Here is a 22945-nt window from a genome sequence, read left to right as displayed (position 1 = left end):
ATGTCCCTTTTAAGGATTACAATCTGAGGCAAAGAAATATAATTTCTCAAAAGTGTAATTCGGGGATCGTGGTATACTTTTTCTACATAAGTGTTTGAGCAACAGCAGCAGTAATGACAGTACTAATGGCAGTGGCTGAAGTAATGGTAGCAGAAGTACCAATGGCAGTGTCGGCGGCGGCAGTAGCAGCATCAGTAATAGTAGCAGCAGCACATAACTAGGGTATTGTCAAATCCCCCCTCCAATCTACCATCTTCCCAACTTGCCCTATCTCCAAGAAAGCACTTGAGCCATAGGTGGATTCAATTGGCCACAGCAGCCATTTTATTAACAAAACATAAATATAAATAACAAATAACATTCCTAATGGGCAGGGTCCTTGGAGCACCAAAAACCTGGCGGAAATCTGCCCCGTCCCTCAGCTAAATTGCCTCTAGCCGATTGCCGCCAGCTCAGAAGCAGAACTGTGCAAACATGGACAACAACCGGGGCAGATTCCCGCCATCTCACCGCTCCGATTCCAAAGCCTGAGGAGTCCAGAGCCCTCTTGGCTCCCTCCCCATCATTACACCAACTCCAAGGACTAACCCCCCCCAACCGCCAAGACCGCCATGACAAAAGAACTGACCGGCCAACCTCTAGCAACCACCTACTTGGCCCCTCCACCCTCAAAAGTAACCCCCCCCCCCATTCCAAACTGCGAGCTATACACAAGGGGGGGGGGGGGGGGGGGGGTTGGATGCTGCTACCGTTGCTGTGCCTAAACAAAATGGCTCTTTCTCGCCTTCCACCCCCAACCCTTTTAAACCGACCTCACCCCTCCCACCAGCTACACCCATCCCAAAGCTAAAATTAACCCCATGCCTGCAAGGTTCCCCCACCTCCAAACCCAGTCATGCCGGCCTCCCCCCAGGCTTGCAGCCCTGGTCCAGCTTGGATTTTGTATTCAACCATTTGAATTATGTAAATTATGATTGTTAACCATATTGCTCCTTCTGTGGAACTAAACATAATAAATTTTCAGCTGTTGTAAATCTGCTCCATTGGTTGGACTACCCCCCCCCCCCCCCCCATCATTCTTGCTTTGAAAAATAAAAAGTCTTTGGTTGTTCATGGTTAACACTGTTTTATTTCTAAGACGTTCTGCTGCAACAGTCATAAGTTGGACTATTGATCCCTCCATATCCGGACTCAAACCCTTGTCATTGTCATTTTCTGGTAACTTTTTTTGTTAATGGAACTAACATTCACCAGTTTACTTCACTTGCATTGTTCACATTTTAAAAAAGGTCACAACAGAAGATTCCAGGACCAAATCTCCATCTCCAGATGAGGAAAAGGCAGAGTCTCAAAAAGTGTCATCTCAGAAATGGGCCACTGGAAAAAGCCGATGTAGGCCAAGACCTCTTTCGGACTATGGTCAAATGGCCATTCGCAGTTTCTCCATCCCAGAAGACTCTGTTACTATGGATTGCCAAAATGCTGATGGTGGGAACGGTACATTTCCCTCCCGTTCTGTTAGCGAGGAAACAAAAGATCACAAACGTAGCTCGGAGTTCAAAGGAAACGTTAAAAGAAGACCCATTTCTGTAATAGGTGGTGTCAACCTGTATGGGACAAGCGAGGATGAGGAGAATGGAGATATGCTTCAAAAAGTAAGCCTTGGAGCATGACCTCACTGCAGAATGAAAGACCTTCCGAATCTTCTCTTGAATGGTGTCCTAACCGTCATCTTGGTCTGATTCCTTTCCTTCAGAATAAAACATGCATGCTCTTGGACTAACTGCAGATTCATGATTTCCTCACTAATTGTGTTCACTTTTTAGGACAATCTTCAGACCTCAGTAAAATGTACAATCTGGTGTGTTGATTGGGGCTATGGAGAATCTGCATGCAGTAGAGCATTAATCATTCACTACTAGATCTGTTTACTAATCACTTAATAATAATGAGCTGCTGTGTCCTCATCTGACCCCATCACTGCGTCTGTCTAGTGTGCTGAGAAGAAGTATCGCTTACCATCATATCTGTGGTCTGAATAATGGATTATAGGAGTAGTATTTCAATTCTCTCAGCCCTACAACTACATGTATGACAAAGCAAAAAGTTAAATCCACAATTCGGAAAAAACTGATAAATAGATCTCTACTGTGTAATCTGAAAATAACCTGTTTAAATCATGTTTTTAAACTTTTTTTTTTTATTATTATTATTATTATTTTTATATAAATTGTCCATGTATTATTATAATAATAATCATATATAAAAAAAAAAAAAAATTCCTGTCCTTTAAGAGTAGCCACGAGGGCCATGGACAGGAGGGGACCTTTTTGACTTTTATATGGGAGACTGTTCTAGGCATGCTCTGTGACCTGTGCAGAGGTCAGGAGGGAGTAGATAAGCTGTGATATTGCCCACTGTTAATGGTGGATCTTGTGTCCTCTATACAGAGGTGTTACTTGTCTTTGTAATCCTGCCTGTGATGATAAGGATAATGGCTACTGAAAAGTTACCTGTTCAGAACAGAAAATCATGACCTGTCATTAGTGGCCAGTGTGAAAATTGCAGGTTTATATACATTTAAAAAAATTATAGCTAGTGACATGGGAAAAAGAAATCTTACCAAAACAGTGTAACAAAAAAACATGATTTAAACAATAGGTAATTTTCCGAGGACATATTCCCTTTGGAGTGTATTCCGTTTTTTTTTTTTTTTCCACCACCGCAGCCCGTACCAGTGGAAAATCAATCATTGCTCCTTGCTGCTCCGTGGCTTCTGTGCTGTCTTCATTGGTCTTCTGGTCCACACCTGTCAACTTCAGCATGGACAATGTTGCATGCGCCACTGCAGCCAATAACTGACCCAGCTGCCATTTTGGAAGCCGTCTCTGCTGAGGCCGGTCATTGGCTGCAGTGAAGCACATGACCCTGTCAATCCACAATTTTACAGACTGGGACCAGAAGACCAGTGAAGAGCGGCAGAGGGGAGGTGAGGATGGATTTTGCCACAGGTACAGATGGCTGGGGGTGCAGATTTTAATTTTTTTTAAATTGTAAAAAGTCGACAACCCCTTTTAAGATCTGTCATTCAGCATAAGTGACTTTCCAAATCCCAAAAACGACCATTTACCATTGGTCAGGATCTGTCACACCCTTTTGTGTCACAGAAGGCAGCGGTGGCCATTAGAAAATTGCTCTAAATCGGCCAAAATCTCTGGTTTATTGTCCTATAGTAGAGAAGACTTTTCCCCTTAGGCCCCTTGCAGACGAGCGTGTCCGGATGCGTCCCGGTGCATTACGGCAAACCCGCGCCAGTAGGTACGCAATTGCAGTCAGTTTTGATTGCGTTCCGTTGTTCAGTTTTTATCGCGTGGGTGCAATGTGTTTTGCACGCTCGTGATAAACTAACTGTGGTACCCAGACCCGAACTGCTTCACAGAAGTTCAGGTTTGGGTTCAAGGTTGTGTAGATTGTATTATTTCCCCTTATAACATGGTTATAAGGGGAAATAATAGCATCCTGAATACAGAATGCATAGTAAAATAGAGCTGGAGGGGTTAAAAAATGTTTTAACTCACCTTAATCCACTTGTTCGTGTACTCCGTATGCATTCCGTTTCCGTATTTCCGTTTTTCCGTTCCGTTTAAAGATAGAACATGTCCTATTATTGCCCGCAAATTACGTTCCGTTTCTCCATTCAAGTCAATAGGTCCGCAAAAAAAACGGAAAACATACGGAAATGCATCTGTATGTCTTCCGTTTTTTCCGGAACCATCTATTGAAAATGTTATGCCCAGCCCAATTTTATCTATGTAATTACTGTATACTGTATATGCCACACGGAAAAACGGAACAGAAACGGAAATAAAAAACGGAACAACGGATCCGTAAAAAACGGACCGCAAAACACTGAAAAAGCCATACGGTCGTGTGCAGGAGGCCTTTTTCTGTATTTTGCGGTCCGTTTTTTGCGGATCCGTTGTTCCATTTTTTTGTTTCCATTTCGTATTTCCGCAAAAAACACCGCATGATTTCCGGATGCGATCCGTTTTTTTTTGCGGATTGCAAACGGAAACCTAAAATTTGTAATCATTACTGTAATGTTTGTAAACAGTGAACACATGGGCAAAGTGGGCATGGATCCGCAAAAAACGGATCACATATAGATGGAACATTGTTTGCGGATAATAATAGGACAAGTTCTATCTTTTAGCGGAACGGATATGTGGAAACGCAATGCATACGGCGTACATTCCTTTTTTTTTTTTTTGGGGAACCATTGAAATGAATGAGGACCGCAAATGGAAACTGCAAAAACGGCATGGAAACGGGAAAAAAAAAATACGTTCGTGTGCAAGAGGCCTTAAGGATGACCAAACCCGAACTGCAGCGTTCGGACCTGAACCTGGACTTTTTCACTGTAGTCCGGGTTCGGGTGATTTATGAATTTCTTTATTATTTTCCGATATAACAGTTATATCGGAAAATAACATAATACTTAAGACTGGATGCAAAGGGGACACCCTTAGAGGCATTCCATTTTGCGTTCTGTCATAATAGACGTCTATGGGCAGCATAATGCCTCTAAGGCCTAGTTCACACGAACGCAATTTATAGTTCACAAATCGCGGGCCGCAATACACAGCCACAGTTCCGTGTGCATTCCGCATCACGGATGCGGACCCATTCACTTCAATGGGTCCGCAAATCCGGAATCGCGGAATGGCCGCACGGGATGGGACTCCTCGGAAGCACTACGGAGTGCTTCCATGGTGTTGCATCCCGTACTTCCGTTCCGCAAAAAGATAGAACATGTCCTATCTTTTAGCGGAACGGGCGGATCGCGGACCCATTAAAGTGAATGGGTCCGCGATCCGATGCGGCTGACCTACGGCCGGCGATCGTGCAATGCGGCCTGCTATTTGCGGGCCGCAGCACAGGCACTGGTCACACACGTTCGTGTGAACTCGGCCTAAGGGTGCATTCACACGACCAAAAGTACTTTGCAGTCCGCAAATTGCGGATCCGCAAAACACAGATACCGGCCATGTGCGGACAAGAATGGCCACCGGCCATGGTTGTGGACAAGAATAGGACATGCTCTATATTTTTTGCGGGCCCGCGGAACGGAACAACGGATGCAGACAGCACATGAATGAATGAGTCCGCACCCGTTCCACAAAATTGCGGAATGGATGCGGGTCCATTCACACATCCGCAAAATGGGTCCGCATCCGTTCCCCCATTTTGCAGAACAGGTGCGGACCCATGTGAATAGCTCCATTCATTAACATTAGCAGCGTATTCCGTTACACTAAATCCGGACTATATATGCATTGCAAATACGCTTGTCTGAAAGCGGCCTTACTCTCCGATTATATAACTTCACATAGAGACTGAAGAATGCTTTACTCAACTGATCCTACAATTTCTTCTAATCGCATGCAACCTTCACATTTAAGGAAAGTCAATAACCAATACGATGTTTCTCGGTAAATTGACATTTTTGTTTGCGTGAGTATAGATTGCATTTTTCTGTATATCCTTTTTTCTGTATGAAATATGTTACGGTACTTTCACACTTGCGTTAAACTTTTCCGGTATTGAGTTCCATCCTAGGGGCTCAATACCGGAAAAAAACGGATCGGTTTTATCCTAATGCATTCTAAATGGAGAGCAATCCGTTCAGTATGCATCAGGATGTCTTCGGTTCAGTCACTGTACGGTTTTTGGAAGGAGAAAATACCGCAGCATGCTGCAGTATTTTCTCCGTCCAAAATTCCGGAACACTTGCCAGAATACCGGATCCGACATTATTTTCCATTGAAATGCATTAATGCTGGATCCGGTCCCAAGTGTTCTGGAAAAACGGATCCGGTTTTGCGGTCTGCGCTTGAGCAGACCTTTAAAAATGTGAAAAAGATAAATACCAGATCGGTTTTTCCAGATGACAACCGGAGAGTCGGATCCGGTATTGCAATGCATTTGTGAGACGGATCCGCATTTGGATCAGTCTACAAACGGTATCTGTTTGCACACAGATTGCGAACAGAACTGCCTGCCGGAATCCAACAACGCAAGTGTGAAAGTACCCCAAGTACAGAGGTAAGTTTGATCTGGTGGATGCTAGATATTCCTACACCTGGCGGTTGGGGAACCGTGCACTTTCAGCAACAACAACAAAAATACAGCTCGTCTTTCACTTTTCACAGCCCTGTCCTGTGTAACATATGAGGGCACAGGTCACTTTCTTCCTCAAGTTCAGTATACTCTTCTCCTGCTGTTGTCATTGCCTAGAGGCATATTTCAAGTTCTATTAAAACGTTTTTAACTTAATAAGGTTAAAATAACAAAAATATTCTTTTTCTAATCCCCTTCAGTCTCTGGCCAGTCATGACATACTGTCTTGACAGCTGTGACGTGTCTGCTTTCATGACTCTGCTGCAACCAGTGATCTGCTGCTGTAGTTTATGTATTGGGACTATAAAAAAATAAAAAAGTAAAAAATCATGTTTTATGGTACATGTAAGGTGTTGTGGAGATGCTGGTGGGGTTTGTAGATTTTAATGTTCCTATTAACTAGATATATTTTGCTGTTTTTGTCCCATTTGTAGCCGATCCCTCGGCCTCCTGTACCATCACACAAAGTGCCTCCGTACAAGGCGGTCTCTGCTCGCTTACGGCCCTTTGCCCTCTCACAAAGCACACCGATCGGCCTTGATCGCGTTGGACGCAAGAGGACTATACGAGCTTCTAATAGTAAGTTATTTTTTTTATTACTTCTTCTTCCGCTTTAGTTGCTTTTTGAAGATAACTTCCACTTCGTCTGAAGCTCTATTGAATAAAAGCTGAAGTTCTAGAGTAATTTGGTGTTACCGTGGGCACCTTTTGGGTTCTGCTTGACACCACCATGCTCCTAATCACCTTCCTTAGGAGTTCTTCCCCTCGTATCTCACTTTGATGAATTAAGTAGATTTCTACTTACTTGTTTTAAAGGGTGCTCATGCCAGAGAGGCAAATCACACGGGGCACGGTAGGGTCCAGTAGCAAGGTGCCAATAGGAGTGGTAATGGCACTCTGGGTAATTACACATACATATTAAGAAATACTATTTAACGAAGGCCTGTCAGATCTTCCAACTGTTTAAGGCAGCATTCACAAAACATGGGCACCAGCCGTGTGAACTCCACATCGCGGTGCAGACTCATTGACTTTAATGGGTCCGCAATCCGCAAGATGTGGCTGAATATAGGACATGTGCCATCTTTGGAGGCATGGACTTGGAAGCCCACACATGGCCGGTGCCTGTGTTTTGTGGATCAGCGGTTTGAGGTCTGCAACACGGGCACGAAAGACCCATGGTTGCGTGAATGCGGCCTTAGTAGATGCTTGTATTCCACTTGAAATAACCACTCTGGATCATCATTTTCCAGAGCTCTGCCTTTCCTCTGTTATTCCTCTGTGAAGTTTATGAATTCATTGATAACTGGGTGTTACCATTCCCCTTGTGAAAGAGGTGAGTCCTTACAGAGTCTGGCACTGTCAGCACTGATTGGACAAGGTCAAAACATGTAGGGACGCTCCCAAACTAGTAACACCCAGACGTCAATTTACTCATAAATTTCTAGGAGGAATAACAGGAATGGTACAACGTACCTAAGAAACAATGCTCCAAAATGGTTCTGTTATATAGGGGATACAATTCCAGACACGTCAGGAGAGCCAACCGATCCTCTGGAAGCAATTCACAACTATATTAAAAGGAGGAATCGGGATGGTTTGCTTTTGTAAACTGGTTAACTGTTTGCAGTCCATCAGTCAATGCTCCGCTCCTGGTGCACGTTCACTGCAGATTCAGTATTGGGCAATGTGGCTGCTTCCTGGTCGGTACTGAGTAATCTCTATATCGGCCGTTGCTTTGTGGTTGCACATTTTGTTGTCAGATTTTCTTTCACTTTCAGACCTTTTTGGATTGTAAGTTAAAGGGCCGGTCTCTTAACCCCTTGTTGAATTCAGAAACCCCCAGTGATCTGCTCCCATCACTGGGGGAAGCCGTGATCAGCCATCCATTTCCCATGTCTGTAATGTATTACACTGTAGTGCTGAGTCTGTGGGCGCAGGAGCTCCTCGTTGTGAGCAACTCTCCACGCTGCCTCATAGAGGGGTCTCCTGAGCGGGGTAAACCCCTCTATGATGTCCATCTGGTTCTACTGCAGTCTATTGTGGTAATTATTCTATATATCTTCCAATTTGGTATCTTTTTATGTACCGTTCTGAAGAAAACTGTGAGTAACTGCACATAGATTTATTAAATTCATCTGCTCAATGCCAAGAAGCAGCTGCAAAAGCAAACAAGATTTTAGGGTGTGCAGTGACCAGAAACGGGTACGCTGACGCAACTTGTGCAGTGGGCAGGTACGGGTTGATAATAGTCTGTATTTGTCGTGACTCCAATTGTAGTGTGCGCAGAGTATTATCACAGGGCCCTTCTAAGGTGTTATAACGCACGTCCCAGATTAGGAATGCCAGAGTGGTGTAATGGCCTATAATGTCTCTGTAGGATAGTGGTAATAGTGTCAACGGTGTCTCCTACCTGGGTACGGCTGGACTCCTGGCTCACTTACAATAAATTTGCGTGTAGTGATATTAGGAGTAATAGAGGAATTTTGCAGCAGAAATGATGTCCAGACCTTTAGATGAAGTTCAAACGTTTCTTTCCTAAAGATAACTTGTATCCAAGCAGTATACAGCTTTGGTCTCTGGTCCCAGCAGGTTTTAGTAATCATTGGCAGGAATAAATACTTCTGCACTTTAACCCCTTAAGGACCTAGGACGTACCGGTACGCCCTATTTCCCGAGTCCTTAAGGACCTAGGACGTACCGGTACGTCCTGACTTAAAATCGGAACTCCGGCGCCGCAGGGGTTAATCGGAACGGGATTTCGGCTGAAATCATTCAGCCGGCATCCCGTAACAATGCAGGGGGGGGTCATTTGACCCCCCCGTATCGGCGATCGCAGAAAACCGCAGGTCAATTCAGACCTGCGGTTTTCTGCGTTTCCGGTCCATTCGGGTGTCCTGTGACCCGATGAACCGGAAAAAGACTGCGATCGGTGGCGTAATTATACACCACCTATCGCAGTCCGAGGATTTGGAGAGGCGGTGCTGGCCCTGGTGCTGAATGCCGCTGTCCAGGGTGCTGATTGGTGCAGGGGAGAGAGGCGCGAGATTCAAACTTCCTGCGCTCCTCTCTCCCCTCCTCTTCCTGTCCAGCACCCTGACCGTGCAGCATCGTCCAGCACCAGCTCCTGTGTCCCCCTAATCGGAATCCATCACCCTCCTGCACCCATCGCCACCCAGGTAGGTTAGGGTCAGTGAGGGAGAGGCACCGTTAGGCAGGGAAAGAAGGGAAAAGTAAGTTAGAAAAAAAAAAAAAAAAGTACTTTTATTCCAAACTTCCAAACTTCCATCTAACCCTAACCCAGACCCCTCCTGCCACTTCCCCCCCCACCCACCCCCCACCAGCCACTTCCCCCACCCCCCACCAGCACCCCCCACCCCCCACTCACCACCACTTTTTTTTTTCTGCGTGCGCTGACTGGCCGGCACTTTTTAGCGTCCGTCCACTGTTAGCGCATCGCCCGCCCCACCACCCCACCGACCTCTGATCAGCGTTGTACCGCTGATCAGCAAGTTTTAACTTTTTTTTTTTCTAACACTTGCCCATTTTTTTGCCTGGACTTTTTAGTACGCGAACACCTGTTGCCCCCACACACACGCACATATAATAAAGTTTGCCACACACGCACACCTACACGCACACACACCCATGGCCCACCGGATGTTCTCGGCCGAGGAGGCATACGCCCAGATTGCCTCCGACTCTGAGAGCCCCAGTGAGGATGAGGATGACCCCACATTCCTTTTGTCATCCGCATCCTCCTCATCATCATCTGATGACGATGAGCCACCAAGGCGGCGGAGACGCCGCCAGGCGGAGCCAGGGGCCCCACATGCTAGGGATCCTGTGGCCCACCCTAGTACGAGCCGCCCTGGGGTTCGTACTGGTTTCCCGGCCCACCAAATAAGTCCACCGGAGCCCCCTGCCGATGAACTTAGCTGGTGTCCCCCAGTGGACTTTGAGCCTGAGATTCCGGATTTTGCTGGCAATCCTGGAATCCAGATTCCCACAGTGGGGTTTACTGAAATAGACTATTTTAGTTTTTTTTTCAGTAACTCACTGGTGAATTTGATGGTGGAGCAGACGAATCTGTATGCCCAACAGTTCGTCGCTCAAAACCCAGGCTCAGTTTTGGCTAGACCCGGTGGCTGGACGCCGGTCAGTGCAGCCGAAATGAGGACATTTTGGGGCCTCGTGCTGCATATGGGTCTAGTCCAAAAACCCAGTGTCAGGCAATACTGGAGTGGGGACGTCCTATACCAGACCCCACTGTACAGTATGGTCATGATACGTCACCGGTTTGAGGCCATCTGGAAATGTCTGCATTATTCCGATAATGCAGCATGTCCCCCCCGAAGTGATCCTGCCTATGACCGGCTGTATAAGATACGGCCGGTCATCGATCACTTTGGGGCCACATTTCAGCAGGCCTACGTACCTGGAAGGGAGGTCGCGGTTGATGAGTCTCTCGTTGCGTTCAAGGGGAGACTCAGTTTCCGCCAATACATTCCCACAAAGCGGGCGAGGCATGGCGTGAAGCTATACAAAATTTGTGAGAGTGCCTCAGGGTACACTTACAAATTTCGTGTGTACGAGGGGCGAGATTCCCGTATTGAACCCCCAGAATGTCCCCCCACTCTGGGTGTTAGCGGGAAACTCGTGTGGGACCTTATGTACCCACTGCTGGATAATGGTTACCACTTGTACGTGGATAACTTTTATACCAGCATTCCCTTGTTCAGGTCCCTTGCCGCCAGATCCACGTTCGCTTGTGGGACCGTGCGGAAAAATCAACGCGGCCTCCCTGCCCACCCCCTCCAGGTACCTATCCCCAGGGGTGAGACCCGTGCACTTACCAGTGGAAACCTGTTGCTGGTCAGGTATAAGGACAAGAGGGATGTCCTTATGCTGTCCACAATCCACGGTAACGGCACCACCCCTGTCCCTGTGCGAGGTACCGCGGCAACGGTCCTCAAGCCCGATTGTATCGTCGACTACAATCGGTATATGGGAGGAGTTGATCTCTCTGATCAAGTCCTCACGCCATATAACGCCATGCGCAAAACCCGGGCATGGTACAAAAAAGTTGCGGTCTACTTGGTACAGGTTGCCATGTACAACTCTTTTGTACTATCCCGAAGCGCTGGCAGCACAGGGACATTCCTCCAGTTCTATGAGGCAGTCCTCAAAGACCTGATCTTTTCGGACCGGGAAAGAGCAGGCCGGAGTACCTCGGGAATTGGAGGCGCCCGGATCGTCCCTGGCCAACACTTTCCAGGTGTGGTCCCCCATACTGGAAAGAAGGGACGAACCCAAAAAAAGTGCAGAGTGTGTCACAAGAGGGGGATACGGAAGGACACCACTACTCAATGTGACACTTGCCCCGATCATCCGGGCCTCTGCATTATCAATTGCTTCAGGGAGTATCACACTTCCATGGAGTACTAAATTTTTATAATCCTCAACAGTCCACTAGAGAACATAAAACACTATGGCTCTCAGACTTTGGAGACACGGAAACAATTTTTCTTTCCCCAAAATATTAGTTTTAGAGCAGGCATCCTCAAACTGCGGCCCTCCAGATGTTGTAAAACTATAACTCCCAGCATGCCCAGACAACCTACAGCCATCAGCAGGGCATGGTGGGAATTGTAGTTTTACAATATCTGGAGGGCCGCAGTTTTAGGATGCCTGCTTAGTGTCTCCAAAGTCTGAGAGCCATACATATTGGGCATCGTCGCGTGCGTAAAAGTCGTCGCTATAAAAATAACTTTTGACCAAACGCCTCGGATGAACGGTGTTAAAAATATAAAATAAAAACTGTGCCAAAACACCAATTTTTGGGCAAAATTTCAATTTGAATCCATTTTGCCGGTAATAAAGCAAGGGTTAACAGCCAAACAAAACTAAATATTTATTGCCCCGATTCTGTAGTTTGCAGAAACACCCCATATGTGGTCGTAAATGGTTATATAGCCGCACGGCAGGGCATAGAACGAAGGGAACTCCATATGGTTTCTGGAAGGCAGATTTTGATGGACAGTTTTTTTTTTGACACCATGTCCCATTAGAAGCCCCCCCTGATGTAGCCTAGACTAGAAACTCCAAAAAAGTGACCCCATCTAAGAAACTACACCCCTCAAGGTATTCAAAAGTTACTTTACAAACTATGTTAACCCTTTAGGTGTTCCACAAAACCAAATAGTGAATGTAGAAACAATTTTAGAATTACATTTTTTTGTTACATTGCCTCAAAAAAGACTAATATAGAGCAACCAAAAATCAAATTTACCCCAAAAATAGTCCCAAAACAACAACCACCTTATCCCGTAGTTTCCTAGATGGGGTCACTTTTATGGAGTTTCTACTCTAGGGGTGCATCAGGGGGCTTGAAAGGGTACATGGTGTCAATAAACCAGTCCAGCAAAATCTGCCTTCCAAAAATGACGTTCCCCTTCTTCTATGTCCTGCCGTTTAGCCAAATAGTAGTTTACGACCACATATGGGGTGTTTTTGCAAACTACAGAATCAGGGCAACCCATTTTGAGTGTTGTTTGGCAGTTAACCCTTGTTTTACTCCTGGAAAAAATTGATTATATTGGAAAATTTTCCAAAAAATAGAAATTTCAAAATTGTTTCTCCATCTGCCATTAACTCTTGTGGAACACCTAAAGGGTTAACAAAGTTTGTAAACCCAGTTTTGAATACCTTGAGGGGTGTACTTTCTTAGATGGAGTCACTTTTTTGAAATTTCTATTCTAGGGGTGCAACAGGGGGCTTCAAATGGGACATGGTATAAACAAAACCAGTCCTGCCAAATCTGCCTTCCAAAACCCATATGGTGTTCCCCTCCTTCTATGTGCTACCGTTCGGCCAAACAGTAGTTTACAACCACATATGGGGTGTTTATGAAAACTACAGAATCAGGGCAACCCATTTTGAGTGTTGTTTGGCAGTTAACCCTTGTTTTACTCCTGGAAAAAATTGATTATATTGGAAAATTTTCCAAAAAATAGAAATTTCAAAATTGTTTCTCCATCTGCCATTAACTCTTGTGGAACACCTAAAGGGTTAACAAAGTTTGTAAACCCAGTTTTGAATACCTTGAGGGGTGTACTTTCTTAGATGGAGTCACTTTTTTGAAATTTCTATTCTAGGGGTGCAACAGGGGGCTTCAAATGGGACATGGTATAAACAAAACCAGTCCTGCCAAATCTGCCTTCCAAAACCCATATGGTGTTCCCCTCCTTCTATGTGCTACCGTTCGGCCAAACAGTAGTTTACGACCACATATGGGGTGTTTTTGCAAACTACAGAATCAGGGCAACCCATTTTGAGTGTTGTTTGGCAGTTAACCCTTGTTTTACTCCTGGAAAAAATTGATTATATTGGAAAATTTTCCAAAAAATATAAATTTCAAAATTGTTTCTCCATCTGCCATTAACTCTTGTGGAACACCTAAAGGGTTAACAAAGTTTGAAAAAACAGTTTTGAATACCTTGAGGGGTGTAGTTTCTAGAATGGGGAGGTTTTTTTGGGAGGTTTCTATTATCTAAGCCTCACAATATGACTTCAAACCTGAACTGGTCCATAAAAAGTGGGATTTTGAAGATTTCTGAAAATTTCAAAATTTGCTTCTAAACTTCTAAGCCTTGTAACATCCCCAAAAAATAAAATATCATTCCCAAAACAATTCAAGCATGAAGTAGACATATGGGGAATGTAAAGTCATCACAATTTTTGGGGGTATTACTATGTATTACAGAGGTAGAGAAACTGAAAATTTGAAATTTGCTAATTTTTCAAAATTTACGGTAAAAATTGTATTTTTTTATGCAAAAAAATTTACTTTTTTGACCCAATTTTAGCAGTGTCATGAAGTACAATATGTGACGAAAAAACAATCTCAGAACGGCCTGGGTAAGTCAAAGCGTTTTAAAGTTATGAGCACTTAAAGTGACACTGGTCAGATTTGCAAAAAATGGCCTGGTCCTTAAGGTGAAAATGAGCCTGGTCCTTAAGGTGAAAATGAGCCCGGTCCTTAAGGGGTTAAATGTGAGCTTGCAGGATAGGGCGTCTGCTTGGTAGCTCTGTAACTGTGGCAGGAATTAATCTTCTGCGCTTTTCTGTCACTCTGCTGTATGGGCACAGACTAGCTGAGGAGGATATGGCTTCTCCTAGGTCTCTGGACTTAACTCACAGATGGATTCTCAGGGGGTGTTTTCTTCCTGGAACTCTGGAGGTTGTAGTTTTCTGCTTTCTTTCATCCAGCTGAGGCTGCAGGTTCTCAGACTGGGAATGTGATCAAGTCTCAGCCAAGACCAGATCCTTGCTGTCTTTCCTATGCATGGGATCTCCTTAAACACACACACACACCCTACCCCTAGCAGGGGGTGGGCTACACTCGCTCTAACTTCCTTCTCCACCCATGCTGCAGGATGTGGGAACAGTCCACACCTCCACAGAGGGGGAGCTAAGCTGGAATAACCCATTCCAGCCTAGATATACTAAACTAGGACTAGTACCTGGCCAATGCATTGCTGCCACCTGCTGGTGAACATGGAAAATTACAGGAACTATTGTATTTAACATGGTTTTGTATGCACATTTGTGAAGACATAATATAAATTACATCAGATGACAATGTAAAGGCTCTTAGAAGATCGTAGCGGGGTAGAGTCGTGTAGAAACACAACTCTGGGGTGTTACAGGTGTATAAAAAGAGGTAAAAACCTGTAGACCCAATGCAATATCGCCCCTTTCTATATAGCACTCATAAAGCTGGCCCTACACTTGTGACAACCAGCAGCTATCTCTCCTGATCCTCCCATACTTATGCACGTTCTGCTTGGCTAGATCGTAGTGGGGAGAAAGCTTCTGCAAGACATCTCTGGCAGCAGCCTACTTCCCGAAGAGCGAAAGGATCGGGCCATTGAAATCCAACATGCCCAATACTTTTCTCCCCAACATTTTGAGGATGCCATACACATTAGATTGTCAACCAGTCTTGCCAAAATCCTCGGATATGCCCAACATAAAATTGTGTATGACAAGCTTTAGGCCACATCTTGAATATGGGAGTCCGCTTTAGGCTATGAAGGATCTAAGAGAACTAGAAAGGGTTCAGAGATGGGCGACCAGATTATTAAATGGGATGGGAGGTCTCGTAAATGAGAGGCTTCAAAAATCGGACTAATTCAACTCAACTTGTAAAAAAGACATCTTTGAAGTGATCTTGCGTATATGTATAAATGCATGTGCCGTCTCATGATTTATTACTTCCAAGGACTTTACAAAGGACCAGGGGACATTCTTTGCATGTGGAGACCTCCGTACAGGAAAGGATTCTTTACAGTTAGGGTACAACCACATGGTGCAATTGTTCTGCAGGTAGGACCCACAGTATCTCATTTCTCAATCAAAGTCAATAGGTTTCTGTGACTGATTGGAGCTTAAAGGAAATGTGTTACCAAAAATATTAGCTGCCAGTGAAAACCAGTTAGACACAATGGTCTGGTGGGGACCTCAATGACTTCTATGGGAGAGTTTTCTAGGCCGCTCTGTGATCTGTGCAGAGGTCATTGTACAAGGAAAGAAGAGATGAGCTCTGACAATCACCTATTGTGAATGGTGGATCCTGTCTTATCTATACACAGAGGTGATATCATTACAGGCAGGATTGCCTGCAGTACATTGATCTGTACAGACGGAGAAGTGGCGCCCATTATTAGGTTTAGTGACTAGTGCGAAAAGTGCAGGATTTTATGGGTTTTGTTTAGCTATAGATATTCACATGTAAAATTAAAGATAACGTGATTTTTTAAAATATGTTAAACATAAAAATGTGATTTTTAGACAATAGAGCAATAGGAATTTTTCTGATGACACATTCCCTTTAAACACAAGTAGACACCTGCCGCAGCTTTTTGGTGCGGTTGGGGCTTTAAACCGCAGGCTGTGAACTGCAGCGATGCCTCCGATTGAAAACAATGGGAGTCGGACACCGGCGGCCCCGACAGAACTTTGGAGTGGTGTCCGTGTCAAAACTCTGCCGGCAAATTTCACCGTGAGAATGGGCCCAAGGGGAAGCTGCACATGAAGTGGATTTTTATACAGAAAATCTGCATGAAAACCTCACCTAAATTCTCACTATATATCGCAGATTTTCTGTTTAACAGTCCCATTGGAGTCTATGGGGGAACTCCTATATATAAAGTGCGGAATGGCACAAACAACTAACATGCTGCGGATTTTAAAATCCAGGCGGCAGGTCAATTTCCACACGTATAAAACAAGCAAAGTGTACATGACATATGACCTTCACTTTGCCAGTACTTTATTACCTTGCATTTTTTTCATGAAAATCTGTGTGGAGAAAAAGGCAAATAATCTGCAAGGTGTGGGCTTCTACCGCAAGCCCAGGAGGAGCAGAGGATGGGAGTAGTAGTGGCAATCCTCACACTATTGCTCCCTAGGGCCAGGGCGGTGTTAGGAGGGTGAACTCTTTCTCCCGTCGGACACACCCTGTTGTTGGGGCGCCTATGATGGGTTTCATGCATGTGGGGATCTGCAATTGTATATAATTATGTAATGTAGTTTTATTGTTCTAGCCGGGTGTACCAGTAAGAGGAGGTATGATTGGCAAAGGTTGACAGGAACAGGGTTAACCCCGTTGTTCCTCCCCTCTTGGTAGGAGTGGGCTGGTCCTGCTGCCTGCCAGTGTAGACAGAGAGGAGAGGAAGCACACTGCAGAGCTCCTGCTCCAGAGAACAATATAGGATTCTCCAGAGAGAAGAAAGCAATTGAGAGACAAGACAGTAGAGTGAACAGTTAAAAACTGCATTACTGACACTGCTGTAAGGTGAGGGACCTACTGGTCAGACACCTATCACCCAAGGCTACTTCTAGGCCACTTACTATTCAAGTCTAGACCTGAGAGTGGACGTCTACACCCACAAGTGCTAAGTTGCAGCCACCCAACCTGCCTCCATGTTCCTTACTGGCACCAGAAACTGCACTTTGAATCCACTGCTGTTGAATGTACCTGAAATTATACTTTGCATTTAGTAAAAGGAGACTGTTATGCGGTCATTTCTGGCCTCATTCTTCAAACTACCTTTCCACTGCACCGATCCCCAGGGAGCAACAGCCTGAGGGAGTACATTGTGACACAACATCTTATGAGGGCCACTACCACTCCCATCCTCTGCATCGGCTGCTCAGGGTCTTGCTGCACTTCCTGGCTGACTACAATGCTTATTCTTGCAGATTCTTGACCTTCTTGGTCCTTTCTTTCTATTTCTGGAGTACTGCATGGTGAGGTCTTTCTCTCAATGGATAATCCTCAGAGAAGGTGATTGTAACTTTTGGTCCAGTCCTGGCCGGTGTGGAACTTTTCTCTCACTTCTTCTTCGAACACACTACAACTCTAGACTGACCAAGCTAGGGGCAGACCTAAGCCACAGCTAACTTCCTGCAGGAGCTAAGTCAGGATCATTAAAGGGGTTGTCTCATCATGGACAATGGGGGCATATCGCTAGGATAGGGACCCGCACCTATATCGAGAACGGAGCCCTGCAAGGTGGTGGCTGGAGGACTCCAGTCCGGCCACCACCAAGCCGACTCCCCATAGAAGTGAATGGGAGCGTACCGCGCATGCGCCACCCGCGCTCCCATTCATTTCTATGGGGCGGACGGAAATAGCCGAGCCAGCGCACGGCTATTTTCACTGGCCCCATAGAAAATGAATAGAGGGCGGCTGTGCATGCGCAGTGCGCCCTCCTTCACTTGCGTGGCTCGATATAGGTGCGGGTCACAGCGGTGGGACCCACACCTATAAGACAATGGGGGCATATCCTAGCGATATGCCCCCATTGTCCATTATCAGACAACCCCTTTAACCCCAACTAATCCATACAAAGATATGTTGGGTACATTACAGAACAAAACTATTTGCAAATACCTATTTCCTGGGTACTGGACTTCAAGTCCAAGCCGGTCTCTGTTTGTCCTACTTGAAGGAAATGGTAAAAGTGATGCCACATGGATTTGCTTTAAGAATCTGAACTAAATTGAGACTTTGCTGCCCAATTCGGTGAAACTGGAGGATAGAGAGGGACAATTCTGCAAGTAGCGGGTCATCTAAATGAATGGGAACCAGGAACTATTTGGGGGATGGGTGCACAGTTTTTCGAGTCTACATCCATATAGGCAACTATACGCTACATACCTATATTGATCTCTATGCCCACAGCTTGCCTCAGACGCAGAAACATGGAAACTGTGACCACTTCCATCCTGTCGGTGCAGCTTACAACAGACACCAATTTTTATTTTTTTTACAGACTTTGAGCAAAACACAAACTTGTTCTTCAGTTGCCCACTTGCCAAATGCAGAAAGTGGCGTGTCCTTTAAAAAGGGGCTGTCCCCTCCTGACATGTCTGTTTTAGTAACTACTTGCATTCCCCTTTTAGTAACAATTTGGAGCATCTATTCTCAGGTCTCTATGTTGTGCAATTCCTTTATTATTCCTGCTAGAAGTTATAAATGAGTTAGTAGCAGTTTGCAGTGAAGTTCCCAATAAGTGTTACCATTTTGGGGCGCGTCCCAGCACAGTCTGACACTATCTAATCAGTGCTGCCAGTCGCAGACTGTGCGGGGACACGCCCCAAAATGGTAACGCTTATCTGGAACCTAACTGCGAGCGGCTAGTAATTGATTCGTAAACTTCTAGCAGGAATAATAAAGGAATGAAACCTCATTCAGGAGTAGATGCTTATCATGAGGAATGCAGGTAGTTACTGAAAGAGAGGTGACGGGTCCTCTATTATTCCTACTTGTTTATAAATGAATCCCCGAACTCCGTTACCAGCTGGGGGGTGGGGGGGGGGGGGGTCCAGGGGAACAACCCCCAACTGGGAGCACCCATCATTTGTAAACTTCTTCTAGTTGGTATAATAGAGGGATGGCACAGCATAGAAGTAGAAGAATAGGTGCTGCAGAATTTTTACTACACAGGGAATTAGGGAACCTCCCTTTTAAATCCTGAAAAAACCCTTTTTAATCCTAATGAAACTTTAAACCCTTTCTTGAAGTAGAGGTGGATGTTGCTGGGAGTTGTTCTCTGGCTCCTGATGTTTGTCTGGTTGGCAGCAGAGCCGGCTGGCAGACTGCATCCGTATTGATGTTTTTGCTTCCTCCCTCCAGGGTACCCCGCGGTGTCGTCATTGAAGCAGCCACATAATGTGGATCTGTCAGTCCCCTCCTAGCGTCTGGCCTGAGCTGCAGGCGTGGAGGATGGAGGCAGTGAACAAGCTCTTTCCACAGCCGGCGCACAGCCGCAGCCTCTCCTGTTGACACAGCATCTCTCTCTCTCTCCTTTTTTCACGTAGCTGCCGGATTTGCTTTAGTAAAAGCCGAGCCTCATTTATTTATTTTTTTATATATTTATTTATTTTTTCTTCTTCTTCTTTTTCATTAAAATCATGGTGGCCAGAGGAGAAATGACACGCTTCTGGAGTCTGGAAAGTCTTCACATGGGTAGGTGTGCGGCTGTTGGCATCTGTCTTCGTTTTGGGAAGTAGTAGATGAGAGGGGATTTATTTGGGATGTGATGTGCCGCAGTCTGCGGATTAGGATTTGTGCTCTGGGTGACTGCAGCGAGCTTTACTGGGAGGGAAGGATCCATTTCTGCGCTAATTCAGGATTTTATTTCCACGCTCTGGTACGGTTGGGGGGGTGGGGGTCTGTACACTTTTAACTCTTTCACTGATGTGTTATCGGAAATCTGAAGAGGTGCGTGTACTGTATATGGAAATCGTGGAGCGCTCAGGAACGCGGGAAGAATCAATACCTATCAATTACCCCAAGAAGGGGCAGTATAGTTGCGTTTCACTACGGTTTCCCCAACCTTGCTCTATCTCTTAATGACTATATGAGGAAATTGCTTATATAACAATTCCCTAGTAGTCTGATTTAAAGGGGGTTGGCCACTTTCTGGCAATTGTTGACCAATGTGTACCTAAGATGATTATATGATACTTATTAATATAACCATTGATATTCTGTGCCATTTAAAAAAATTCTGAAGCCATGCCTCCTTCTTGGCCAAGTCTTTTTGTGCTGTCCACGTAGAGGTCCTGTCCATAAGATGGCTGCTAACGGAGGGTCATGTGACCAGACATCACTTTACCTCCTCTTTTCGAACACGCTGCTCCTGCACTGAACAGTTTGACCGGAGGAGACTGAGTGAAGTCTCTGGTCACATGACCCTCCATTAGCGGCCACCTTATGGACAGGACCTCTGTGTGGACAGCGCGAAAGACTTGACCGACAAGAGGGCATAGCTTATGGAATATAGAAAATGACACAAAATATCAACAAAGTCTATATTAGTAAGTGCCTTTATAGTCATCTTATATATACATTGATCATCAGTAGCCAGAAAGTGGACAACCCCTTTAACTTTTTTTTTTTCCTACAGCTGCGGTGAGCTGGACCGGGGTATGCACTCTGACACCCAATTATGCAATGGCTGGGTCAGGTGTAGTTGATAGTTTATAGTTTTGTTTGTGACGCCATTTGCAGCATGCGCAGGGTACTGTCACAGGGCCCTTTAAGGTGTTGTAACTCACGTACCAGGTTAGGAATGCCAGAGTGGTGTAATCTCTCTGTGTGGTAGTGGTAATGGTGTCAATGGTGTCTCCTACCTGGGCACGGCTGGACTCCTGGATCCTGGCTCACTTGCAATAAAATGAGTGTTGTGCTAGCAGGAGTAATAGAGGGATTTGCAGCGGTAATTGAGATCCAGACCTTGGGTAAAGTTCAAACTTGTCTTTACTGGTAGTGGCTTTCATCCAAGCAAGATACAGCATTAGTCTTTGGTCCCAGCAGGTATTGGCAATGTGTGGCAGGAATATATCTGCTCTATCTTGTGCCTGGAGCTTTTGCAGGAAAAGGACGTCTGCTTGTTAGCTCTGTAATGTGGCAGGAATTTGGCTTCTGCACTGACTATCTTCTGCTGTATTGGGGACTGACTAGCTGAGGAGGAATATGGCTTCTCCTGGGTCTCTGGACTTTGTCTCACAGCTTCACAGGGTATGCTTCTTCCTGGAGTTCTGGAGTTGTCTGCTTGCTTTCTTCCAGCTGAGGCTGAAGGACTCAGGCTTGGGATGATGATCAATGTCTCAGCCGAGATGAGATCCTGGCTTTGGATCCCTATATCTGGGAGCTCCTACACGCACAGCCTTCCCCTAGCCGGGGTGGCTGGCACACTAACTCAACTTCCTTCTCTCCCCATGAGGCAGGATATGGGAGTAATCCACTCTGCTCACAGAGGGGGGAGCTGAACTGGAATGAACTATTCCAGTTCAGAAACACTAAACTGACACTAAGGCTACGTCTACACGGCGTCATTTGTCGCGCGACAATTAGGGCACAACTACACTGCAACATTTGTAGCGCTACATTTTGTTGCACCAATGTCGCGCAACAATTTTTATAATGGCAGTCTATGGTGTCGCACTGCAACATGCAACAAGCTGCGACTGCGACGCAACAGTCGCAGAAAAATCCATCTCGAATGGATTTTCTGCGACTGTTGCGTCGCAGCATGTTGCAGTGCGACACCATAGACTGACATTATAAAAATTGTCGCGCGACATTAGTGCAACAAAATGTCGCGCGACAAAGTGTAGACCTAGTCTGCGAACACATTGCTGCCACCTGCTGGTGAACATGGAGATTGACAACAATATACACTGCTCAAAATAAAGGGAACACAAAAATAATACATCCTAGATCTGAATTAATTAAATATTCAATAAAACAATTTATGTATACCACTATTACTAGTTGCTGTAAGTGGCATATAATTACACCCAAATAATGCAGAAAAATATTTGTAAACTGGGATTCAATAAAACGTAACCTTTACTAGGTCAATTAAAATAAATGTCACACTGGGTGAGAGACGACATAAACAACACTTACAACAGTAAATTCCTCCACTGCATCAATTCATATTCATATTCCATTGGAAATAATAAAAAAAAAAAGAGAAAAAGATGGGTGGATCTCACCTCGTCTGGGCGGGGTCCGACTGTGGAGGATGGTCCTGGCAATGGTCTTACCTTGGACCTGTGTGACCAGGTGCTAGTGTGGTGTTGGCACGATGTTATATCCTGCACGGCCCTATTGTGGCTTTCCTGCCTGCCTAGGGGGATAGGGACTCGTAACAAGCCTGCCTACCACAATGGAGCACCCGCCCCGACAGGGGCGACCCCACACCGAGCCTTTCCCTCAGTATGGGTCTTATTCCTATCAAGCCCTAACTACAACGCCCTACATGCCATGTTTCTGTCACTTCTGGACATCATCAGGGGACTTCATATGTATATTCCAGGGCAATCAGAATCAAGGTGGTATTAGCCTCGTATTCTTAGGACAAGATGATGGATAGGTCTTGTCCATCCTCCACAGTCGGACCCCGCCCAGACGAGGTGAGATCCACCCATCTTTTTCTCTTTTTTTTTTTATTATTTCCAATGGAATATGAATATGAATTGATGCAGTGGAGGAATTTACTGTTGTAATTAAATATTCTTCTGAAATACTTTGTTCTTTACATAGTTGAATGTGCTGACAACAAAATCACACAAAAATAAAAAAATGGAAATCAAATTCTTCAACCCATGGAGGTCTGGATTTGGAGTCACACTCAAAATTAAAGTGGAAAAACACACTACAGGCTGATCCAACTTTGAT

At 45.2% G+C, this 22945-nt stretch overlaps 1 protein-coding gene across 5 annotated transcripts in view; it reads left to right on the top strand.

Annotated features, from left to right (window-relative positions):
• The window catches only part of SPATA13 (spermatogenesis associated 13), an 81869-nt gene that overhangs the window by 27729 nt on the left and 31195 nt on the right, over window positions 1–22945 (top strand). For 3 of the 5 annotated variants that reach the window (XM_040426194.1, XM_040426193.1, XM_040426196.1), the window contains 2 exons: window positions 1290–1655; window positions 6615–6759. In XM_040426194.1, coding sequence (XP_040282128.1) covers window positions 1290–1655; window positions 6615–6759 — 511 coding nt within the window. The remainder of the gene's footprint in view (window positions 1–1289; window positions 1656–6614; window positions 6760–22945) is intronic. The other 2 variants (XM_040426195.1, XM_040426197.1) reach the window with 1 other exon arrangement.

This window comes from Bufo bufo, chromosome 3 (assembly GCF_905171765.1).
Source record: "Bufo bufo chromosome 3, aBufBuf1.1, whole genome shotgun sequence".
Lineage (NCBI taxonomy): Eukaryota > Metazoa > Chordata > Amphibia > Anura > Bufonidae > Bufo > Bufo bufo.
The sequence above is the reverse complement of the archived record's forward strand: the minus strand, read 5'-3'. Positions and strand labels throughout refer to the sequence as shown.